This window comes from Chaetodon trifascialis, chromosome 15, assembly GCF_039877785.1.
Source record: "Chaetodon trifascialis isolate fChaTrf1 chromosome 15, fChaTrf1.hap1, whole genome shotgun sequence".
NCBI lineage: Eukaryota > Metazoa > Chordata > Actinopteri > Chaetodontiformes > Chaetodontidae > Chaetodon > Chaetodon trifascialis.
In genome coordinates, this window is record NC_092070.1 from 16,687,770 (window position 1) to 16,698,609 (window position 10,840).

The 10,840-nt window shown below is 45.9% G+C and overlaps 1 protein-coding gene across 1 annotated transcript; it reads right to left on the reverse strand.

Annotated features, from left to right (window-relative positions):
• Window positions 1-2,577: 2,577 nt before the first annotated feature.
• On the reverse strand, window positions 2,578-10,720 carry LOC139343867 (dual specificity mitogen-activated protein kinase kinase 6). Its single transcript, XM_070981700.1, has 12 exons — window positions 10,417-10,720; window positions 6,412-6,481; window positions 6,106-6,154; window positions 5,899-6,012; window positions 5,562-5,681; window positions 5,368-5,484; window positions 4,685-4,736; window positions 4,451-4,578; window positions 4,050-4,127; window positions 3,346-3,485; window positions 3,051-3,096; window positions 2,578-2,787 (listed from the first exon to the last, which is right to left on the reverse strand). Exons 1-12 carry the CDS (start codon window positions 10,433-10,435, stop codon window positions 2,710-2,712), a joined length of 1,011 nt encoding a protein of 336 aa, XP_070837801.1. The 5' UTR covers window positions 10,436-10,720; the 3' UTR covers window positions 2,578-2,709.
• Window positions 10,721-10,840: the final 120 nt, after the last annotated feature.

Genomic DNA, 10,840 nt, shown 5'->3' on the forward strand with positions numbered 1-10,840 from the left:
TTACGTTACCATGCTCACGTGCTGAGGCCAGGTGTGTCGTTTCCATCTCTCGCTTCAGTCACACTTTCTTTGCATTGTACTTTCTTTACAGTATCACACTTTAGAGAGAAGTGAGAAAGTTGGATACCGCTGCCGGTAGAAACCCAAAGACTTGGCTTGATTTTATCAGCTGGATCAGTCAGCTCCAGTATCTCTCGTCTCAACTGGAGTGTGCGGTTGCAGGAATAAGAGTCTTAAGTAGAACTGTTAGTGACATGGAAGTAGGATTTAAGTGGGTTGAGAAGAGCCCTGAAATGCAAAGAGGACCATGGCTGGCCTTTCGCTGCAAAAACGTGTGACTCTTTGATGTGTTTTTAAGTTTTTGGAGAACAATCAAAGCTCTATAGCTACACATGCAATACTTGATGGTAGAATGGAGTAATTGTTGATTTTGGTATGTTCATGGCAATAAGACTATAGACTGAAAATACTTTCAGCTTCGTGCTTTAAACTTGGGCAGTGTTGTAATCTCTGCATTGCCTATGAACTGAACAGGAGCTACTCTTCAATTGCTACACCTGCAGCAACGAGGAAAGGAAAGCTGTAAGCGGACATACTGAACAATAAAGCCTTTATTTTTTTGTCTTTCCATAGTTCAAGTTTGTCAGTCCCACCCAATGAAAAGGTGGCAAATAGAGTGAAGGAGTAAGAGGTAGAGCAAGTGTTCCATTCTCATTGTGATCAGCGTAAAAACTCACTTTTACACACCAAGGGAATGGCCATCCAAAGAAGGCCGAGTAAAAAAAAAAAAAAAAAGGGGAAAAAAAATTAAAACAAACAGAAAAATAACAGCAGCTTCTTTGTGGTGTTGCTAGCTTTCCCTTATTATTCACAATCATAAATACTCCTAACTCACTGACTTTTGATAAAGGTTGCACTACAGTGTAAACCAGAGAGGCGATGAGCGCTAGCCACGAGCTGAGGCATGGCTCATCATCACTATCGTCACCATCACCACCACCACCACCACCACCACCACCATCATCATCATCATCATCATCACAGTCTCTGAACACTTGGGAGTGGGGAAACTGCCACATGGCGAGGGCCTCTTGCTGTGTGTCCAAGGCAAAGGGGCTCTGCATAGTATGGTCAGACAGAAGAGATAATGGCTGCCCACCACGGACTGAAAAGAGGCTCTCGGTCCAAGCACTCAAGGAGGGTACGACCAAGGGAAAAATAAATGGGGTCGTCTCCGCATGAAGGAGAGCACAGAAACCTGAGCGGTGGAGCCTGACAGCACATCAGTCCAAAACAGGTGTACGATAGTCGGCTGGCCCTGTGAGTACAAGTGTTTGTGTATGTGTGTCACACTGCATTAAAACTAACTAATACCAACCACTCTACCACTCGGCAGCACTGCCATGCTGGGACAGTGCCATGTTACATTAAAAAAGGAGATAGTATTTACATCTTCAACACATAAATTATTTCCCTAACATACTGTCTGTGTAATGCATAATAAGGACTCTGGGGGAAAAAAAACAAAACATAAGTGCCTCATATGAAAAGACTATGCTGACTCCAGAATTGAGAAAGGTAGAGAAAAAAGTTGAAACGCTGCTGAAATAAAGCGCAGGCCAGAACATGTCCAGAAAGAGGGGGAAAAAAAAAAAAATCACAATTAATGCAGTAATTCATGAGAAAACGTTTTGCAAAATGGCACACAGAAACAGGTAAAGCTGTGAGCTTGATTAGGCAACCCCTGAATACTTCTAGGTAGTAACAATGGCAGCACTGACGCCGACTCGTTAATACCCGAGAAAGAAGAAGAAGAAGAAGAGCGCGGAGGGGTCGCTGCATGAAGGGCCTCAGCTCGGACCGACATCGGTTCAGATGATACTGGACGCTTTGCATTCCTGCCTCGCACGCCGCAGAGAGATCTAGGAATGACTTGCAACTCCTCCCGTCCAGAATGTGACCTTTGACATTTCTTACATGTTTTGTCTCGGCTCTGGAGTCTCCCACGGCCCGGCCCCCGCGACAACTGCAGCCCCCCGCGCCGACCAATCACCTCAGGGCGGAACCAGGTCGAGCTGTTCACCTGATGTGATCCTACAAATAAGGCCCTAGTCCGGTAAAATTCACACTTGTCGACGATATACAGTATCAAAACTCTGCATAATGAGACAACATACAAACGCATATGCAAATATAGCTTTCAATACACAACAACATACACATTAACTGTTGGTTTTGCAGATGAAAGTATTCATACAATATGTGTCACAAAGAAACAATGGCTGGCTCTGTTCGTTCTGAAGAGAGGGAGAAGAGGGGCAGTGGGGCAAAACAAGACAAAAAAAAGAACAAAACGAATGGGGTTCAGTTCATATTTGTCATATTGAAAAACTGCACACACAGGAAGCTTGGAGGAGTGAATTAAACCTCTCCAGTTGGGTGTTTGACCGTACAAGTTCATATTACCACCACTCTCCCACTCCAGTGCTGCTGGGCTGCTGTCAGTCTTTGGGTCACCCCCTCCCCCCCCACCCCCACCCCGGGCCCGCATGCCCGCCCACCCCTCCCCCCTGTTGTGTGTGGGTGCATGAGTCTGTCATTCCAGTGAGTTTAAAAAAAAAAAAAAAAAAGGGAAAAAGGTAGGCCATTGGTTCTTGTCACTGAGAGGTCCCCGCCTACCCTGATGGGGTGGAGCCCGCAGGGAGCCCGTCAGTCATCCAGGATGACCTTGACAAAACTGGCCACGTCTGTCTCTTTGGAGTCATGCAGAGTGAAAAACGGATGTTGCTGCATCAGAAGAAGGAAACGCACCGTCAGGAATACGTTCTTGAACGACAAATTATTCAGACGATGGCTGTGTTGTTATTTACTTGTGAAACACACACATCATTGGTGGGTTAATTGGGTAAGCCTGGCCTCTTGTGGACAAATACAAGAACCAGAGCACAGTGAATATTACAGCTGAGGCGCTGATGGTGAACAAAGTGGGATAATGCCTGATATTCACTGGTGTTTTGGGGGTAAGAAGAATAAAAATAGGAGCTACTAACCATTAATTCTGTGTAAGCTGGTCTTTCATTTGGTTTCTTTCTTAAGCTGCAAAAAGAGATAAAAGCAAAAGTGAGAAAAAACAACCCATATTCAAATAACTTCATAAAAAAGCAGCAAAGTGACATAAACATTGAATTTGAAGTTGGAGCTCCACAGACGCTGTACTCGCGCTCCCTCTCTCAGTCAACACAGAGCAAACACTGACCCCTGCTGGGCCTCTGAGCCACTTCATTGTTACAGAAAGGTGAGTGAGGAGCGTAACGCTGAGGAAAAGCCACCGAGTGCGACGCTCACCACTGGGAGATGAAGTCTACAAACTCTGGGGAGAATCGGTCGGCGGGCAGCTGTGGAGACGGCTCGTCCACCACCTGTTTGAGCTGCTGGAACGGGGTCCCCCATGAGTCGTAGGGGAATTTCAAAATGGCCAGCTCGATCTGGGAAGACAGCGGAAAGGCCGATTCAACAAGGATCACACAAATCTGTAAGCCATGTTATTCAGGAACTGAAGACAGCATGGACAGCTAAAGATCTGACAGCAACGCGGCACCATGACTCAGCATTTGGCTGTTTGTGCTTGGAGTTACCTGTAACGGGATCTCTTCTTACATTGTTCAGAAAATTTTCATATCAAACAAAGTGAACCGTCTGACAAAGTAAACTTTTGTTGGGAGGGCAGGCTGAAATGGAGTTGTGTATTACTGACAGTGTATTTGATGTCAAACAAAACAAGGAAAGCAGAAAGGAAGAAGCTCAACTTTCCCAGGTGGGAAATATTTCTGTTTTTAGCCCTCGTGACCCACTTTTACAAGAAGGTTAACATCAAAATAAGAGTTTATAATTATCATAGAATAACTGCTATAATCACATGGAGTGAACTGATCACATAAGACTAAGCTAACATGCGCATATCTGAATCAGCTCATGGTAGCTCAGAGGTACAAGGTTTTTATTCCCCTTTAAACCAAATTTCCCTTCAAAGCGCATCACAACCAACTCACCATCGTGATACCGAGACTCCATATGTCTGACTTAACGCTGTAGCCTTTCTGGTTGAGGTCAGGGTTGATCCGCTCCGGCTGAAATGGAAATTATCAGAAAGATAGACGAAGAGGAAATATAATTATACAAACTGATATTTCAGGATCACAGAGGTATATAATGATGAGCATAAGTGTGACTCTGTGAAGAATAAATATGTCCGCTAAAACGTGTTTTTGGAGAGGATTTAAATGATGATTTGTGAGCCTACATTCAAGGCTATATGTGTGAAAGCTTTAGGTTACGACTGCAGCTTTCAGAGCGGTTATGGAGCTCCTAGATTTCTGGTTTTTCACCAACTAATGAGGTGCTGGAAGACCTTCAGTAAACCTCTGCTCGTGGTAACAGGAGTCCCGCTTACCGCCATGTAGGGCTTACAGCCTGCATCCATTGTTTTGGCCACAGAGTCCACCAGATGGCCACTGATGCCAAAGTCGCACATTTTCACTTGGCCCTGAGTGTTGATCAGAACATTGGAGGGCTTCACATCTGAAGAGGGCCGCGATCAGAGAGACAGAGCGTAGCAAACCAACAGTGAGAAACACAGACAGGAAGCTGAAAGCTGTATATGATGAAGATGTGCTCTTGTGATTACCTCTGTGTATCACTGACAGGTTACTGTGCAGGTGCTCTAATGCCTTCACAATCTGAAAAAGAGAATGAGGGAAGAAAATTCACATAGATGACGTCTCAGTGATTCGAATGTGTTGCGTTTTACATGCACATTAACAAAACAATGTGCAGGAGATGCACTTTGTGATGTAATCTGTTTGGTGGTGAAACTTCTTTGGAGTCTCAGCGCGTTTTCACACCTGAAAGTCTGAACCAAGGTTCCTGTTTTTGTTGCATGGTACACATTTGATAGTTTTGCTTTCACATTGCACTCATGTGAGTGCACCAAAGAGGTTTGCATGAACATACCGATGTACTGTCACTGCGTCTCCCTATGCATGCAGCTGACTGACAGGCGTGCCTCTGATTTCGGCATGTTGTTGGTTCAGTTTAGTTCCTCTCTCTTACCCTCATCAAAAATAAGTGGGGAGGTTTCACAACCGTAATTTTGGTGTAAAGTCTGAAAATCTGGATCAGACAAGGAAGGTGTGAAAGGGCCCCGAGTAGCTAGTGAACACCAGATGTTTGTGTTTTAGGGGGAGTTATGTGCTCCGATATTTGAGCTGCAGCACGCTAATGCCCTGTAAAGAGTGTATTTTCATCATAAAATGTTCAACTATTCCTTTATACTGACGCTTGTAGTGTAAAGTTCATGACAGGACGTACTGCTACTGTGATCTTGCCCAAGATGTCCTCGGGGATGGTTTTGCCTTTCTCAATAACCTTCTTATAGAACTTATCCAGAGACGTGTCCATCAGCTCCATACAGATCCAAACATCCCCCTGAAAGAAGATCAAATCAGACGGTGATCACACACTCAGCGCAACACAGGCGGGAGTTCACGCCATCGTTTATTCACCTCTCTGAAGAGGGCGCCATAGAAGGTGACAGTGAAGAAGCAGTCCACTGTCCTCATGGAAATGTCCAGGTCCATCAGGAGCCTCTTCTGCTCCAGAGTGTTGACTGTGGCACGAATCCTCTGCGGACACAAAAGTCACAGAGCGGGGCAGATCTGGCTTTAATCAAATGGCGTCCAGTGTCCCTCAGTATACCATGCCGTAGATCTAATAGATCTCAGCCACATGTTTACAAGTTGAGCTCATGGGTCGAATCCATCTATGTGTCATGGTACTATTTTAAAAGTGTGGTGCAGAAACGCCAAATCAGGTAACCTGAGCAGCAGCTTCCCAGCCTACCTTGACAGCCATGATAACACCACTGGGCACATGTTTCATCTTGTCCACCACCCCGTACGCTCCCCTCCCCAGCTCTGCAATCTGCTCCAAGTCATCGGCCTTCACCACGAAGTTCTGGACAGGGGAGGCAGACGCGACATTCATATACTTACTCAGCTCGGCGAGGACACAGAACAGGCACGTTTCAGAGGAACACAGGGACTTTACCTGATCTCCAATTGTGACACAAGCTTTCGAGTCAAGATCTCGAGGGGGCCTGCAGGGAGAGAGCAACGTTGGCTAAAACCAATTATAAAGAGATCCATGCAAGGGCTCACTCGTCACTCTGACGCTTGTAATTAGCAACTGCACCAGGCAGTGGTGCTCTAGGTAGACTGCAGACTGTGTATCCCCTCCCCTCAAAATATATATCTTCTAAATACAAATGTCTGCAAATACTAGGCCTGCCATTTTAGTGCTCTGGCACTAATTTCATGACAGCATTGTTAAAAATAAATACATAAAGAGGCTCACGCTGCTGCGGCTGGTGGGGGCTGTGCAAACACTTCTTTGGCCAGCTTCAGCCCAGGGTTCTTCTTCTTCCCTAAGAGGCAAGAAATTAGAAAACCATCACCACCTCAGCTCCATGGTGGACACACAGTGATCAATAAAGCTGTATTTAGCAGCAACCACAAGCTAGTGTGATTAGCTGTGCTTTGTGGGAGGGCTGAGGCAAATGGACTCGACATATACAGGCTCCTCCGAGCCCATTCACCACACTGCTCTGAGTTTAGAGCAGAGGTTTGCCACAGCAGAAGTCCACGGCTCGAATTCAGATCATTAAGTGCAAACTAAGTGGACTTTGCTTGTTTTCATTTATCCACGCTGGCCTGCTGAAAGGGGGTTTTGTTCTATTCTGGTAGCAAGGAGTGTTTTCAAAGTTACAATCAATTCGCAGTTGCTTCTGTCAAAAGTATAGTAAATGATCTGTTATCTAAGTGGAGATTAGGTGTACTCAAAGCTGAGGCCCTGCAATCGAGAGAAGGTGGACTAAATGACTAATCGACATTGGTATGATGACTCAAATGGAGAGGGAAGGAGGGGGGTTAAAGGGAATCAAGCTTTCCTTCCTGTCATGATTTTTTTTTTTTTTAATATTTCGTTTTTACTGATACAATCCCTGCAATGAAACTAATTATCTGTGTTCTTCTGTGAAAGTTCAACGTCTTTGACATGTTTTGTACTATGTGGAGTGTGGTGCCGTAAACTGTGCAGCTCGGGGACCTTTCTGTGTTAAATCACTGACAGCAGTCCATTCATAAACACAGTTTACCAGCAGCCTCTGGGACTTCCCACAAGGGGCTGCGAGTCCATGCCAGAATGACACAGCTACCGGGCCTACGAGCAACAACACAGGAAAAACAACTCCACTTTTCTTGACATGGACACTCGTGTTCAGCGTGTTCGCTCTTGTTGCAAGGTCGAAGGGAAAAACAGAGCACTTCTCTTGACCTTTATGCGTGTGTGTGTGTGCTCGGACTTGGCCGCAGTTTTGCCCCACTGGGATATGATGAGAAACAGTTCAAACCTGGCTGGTTATTTCCTGTTCTTGTCCTGCTGCACACAGGCTCAGGCCAGGCTGTGTGATTATTCTACCCCAGCTCGGAGAAACTGGTTTAATGCTCAAACAGGACACCTTCGCTTTGGAACAAATGCAGCAGCTCTTTAGAAAGCTCGCACAAGTCGGCAACGGGTCAGTTTATTGGTATGATTTCAACTGTCATTATTACTGCAGGGTTGTATTTGCCATTGCGTGAGTCACACCACCCCAGCGTAGAGGAAGTACTGGGTATTGGGTAAACCCCTCCTCGCTAGATCACGCTGGAAGGGAAGTGAGGTTTTACTAAGATTTTAGATTCTATGGCCTTCCACTGAAACGTCAGACAGGTCCATTTTCTGCTGCAGCCCTAAAATAGGCCCACAGTGTCTGGACAGACTACGGCAGTCTCATGTGGTAGGGAGAGATTGAAGTGTGATTTACTCACACATGCTCAGTCAAAAATAGACCTTGCATTTCCTCTGCGTGGGATAAAGTATGAGCACTGAAGCCTTCCGATGACCTGACAAATAAGTCTACAAGGCCTTTTATTCATGCAACAAAATTAGGGGAGCACACGAACACAGCGGTGCCGCACAAAAACATCTGACATGCCACAGCTGTTCCACCTAAATTTTACTACACGCATGCAGCTTATAAAACTGTACATTACAGCTTAAAGTAACTTCTATACATATATACAGTGAAGTATTAAAGGACAAGCCCGTCTCAGGTAGCAGTGTGTGCAGCGACCCTGTCGCCGGGACTGTGGGGTGGGATATGACTCACAACCAGTCAGTCTGGACACATCCGCTTAAAACACAACAACTGTCAGGGACCCTTTGGGAAATATGATGTCACTCCACTTGGCCTGCTTGCTGCTCGCTGTCCCCGTTAGGGCCAACTGAGGCCAGTTCACAGCAACTTTCTGCCGCAAGACCTGCCTGGCCCTCAAACTGAGCGCGACAGGGCACAGCAGTGCCATGATGACAGCTTCAGCTGCAAGTAGTATACGAGGCAAGGCGGGAAAAAAATACATGTAAGCAGGTACCATTTTCTCAGAAAGTAGGAAGAATTTCGAGGGAGCTGGTGATGCAGAGCGCCAATCCCAGTGCTTACTTGTAATCAATGGCATTGTCAATGGTATATCATGAAAGTAAAGATTCAAACAAGACACCTTGTTTCCTACACAAATATGGCACAAACTTGCACTCTGCATTTTGACGTAAACAAAATTAAAGTGTTCCCTCATATGGGAGGATTATTTTTCCCACATTTCTGCTTCATTATGACAGTGACAGGTGGAGAGAGGCAGGAAAGGCAGAAAGACAGAGAGGTGACGGCTTGCAGCACGGGGCCGTGCTGGAACCGAACGCGGGGCGCTGCAGTAAGGATTCAGCATTGGTAACGTGGTACACACTCACCCATTTTTGCAGATGCTGTGTTAGATATATCAGGCTCTGCATCAGCTACTACAAACGGTGGCAGTGAACTGGTGCACTTTGGCAGGAAATGCAGCAATTCTAAAGAAACCCAAAGATGTTCAGTGGAAACTATCCAGAGTGCAGTAATACATACGTAATGCAGACAAGAATTTCTGGATTGTGCATGGGATCAAAGTGTCAATAGCTGTGTGGCGAGTCACCATCAGGAAGCTCCAGCGCTCGGAGCGGGACCATATACAGAAAAGGATGAGTCATGCACAGATAATCTTCCACACCACCCCATCAGCGCTGCTAGGGAGAACCCAATCTCCAAACATGCCTCAGCAATATGCATGAACAGCACTGACTGCAATGCACTCAGGGCCGCTCCACCCTTGACCACCGAATGCACGACTCCTTCGAGTGTCCAGCGGAGAAAAACACTTTCACAAAAGACACCTCGGGCCTGTTTTGGTGCACACAATAATTACAGCGGGGAACCTGTGTAGCTGCTATAGAGTATGTGCTTGCAGCCAGTGAACTGTCAACAAAGAGAGGCTGCAGCAGGTATTGGTGCTGCAAGTCAAAACATGCCATGGTAGGCCAAAGGCTGTTATTGCCTGAGCCAATCTACACAGTGTGTACTCCCGACCATGGTAACGCTAGTATGATTGTGTAACAGCACAAGCGGTGAACTTGAAATGTAAATTGACATCATCATCATCATCACGCTCTGTGCGAATGTGTGTGACGCAGAGGAAAGACCCTGATTTTTCCAAGGTGTGTATTTTCTTCAGCGTGCAGTAATTACACAGCACACACTCGCTGAGTGACAGGCGGAAGCCAAGTGTGTGATAGCGACCTGGTTCCTTTTTGGCATCGCCGCCTGTTTTAAAAATAAAGGAATTTCCACCATGGAAAAAAAAAAAAAAAAAAAAAAAAAAAAATCAGTTTCATGGAAGCGGCGCTGAAGATGTTTTAGCGCTAACACGCTGGCTAAAAGGAGCCAACACACAATCGATCAGTCATGAGTCAGGAGGCCTAAAAATACAAACACCTGTGGTACGGATGTGCTTTACTTTGACCGAAAAGGAGAAACTAAACCCAGCTGAAGTTGGTGGGTAATTCCAGCTAGGAAAAAGTCCTTTATTGTCGTGAAAAATGGTGTAAGTTAGCTAACCATAACACGGGAACTTCAAACGAAGCGGTGCGCGTGTGCCGCTTAGCTAAAATATCATCATTTAGCCCGCAAATAGCTAGCAGCGAGACTGTGATGAATACCTTCAGACACCGGGGTGTCTAGAGACTCCGCTTAATGATAGAAAGCAGGAGAGACATGCTGGCTAGCTTCTTTTCCCTCCTCTCATACATGCAGCTTTCCACCTGGCAAGGTTACGTTACTCAAACACAGCTAGCTAAATTACTTCCACGCAAACTGCATCTCGATGTTTAAAATACGTGCACGGTCGTTGTTGGTGTTTTCTTTTTTTTTCCAAAAGAGTGTGAAAAAACACTTACCTCCTTTAGACAGAGACATTTCCCCTTTGCTTTGATGAGGGGGAAGGGAAGCACAAAGACTTTTGCCTTTTTTTACTCCCTCCCTCCCTGCATCGAGCCGTACACCCGCTCAGGATCGCTGGCTTCTGCAAAAACTAGCAGCGATTAAAGCTAAACGTTTCGTCTTCGTGCAATCTCAGTGCTTCAATCAGCGGCTCACGCGTTCAAAGATCGATTCGCGGATCAATGCACAACTTTAAATAAAGTCTGCGCGGGTTGTACACTTCGAGTTAGTTTGCTAACAAAACCTGCACTTTTAGGGTGGCCAAAGTCTGACAGCTGAAGGTTCCAGCGACGTGATGACGTCTTTCCTGCCGCGTGCTAAGCATCATGGGATGCGGAGTTCGTATTGCGTGCGCATTGGTTTTCCAACTACTGTAACGAA

Bases quoted from the DNA above. Each gene is read 5' to 3' on its own strand.
- LOC139343867 (XM_070981700.1), bottom strand. The intron at 4,737-5,367 runs GTACGTCCTGTC...TCTCTTTTTCAG, and splicing joins TGGGCAAGATCACAGTAGCA to ATTGTGAAGGCATTAGAGCA. The intron at 4,579-4,684 runs GTAATCACAAGA...GGCCCTCTTCAG, and splicing joins CCTGTCAGTGATACACAGAG to ATGTGAAGCCCTCCAATGTT.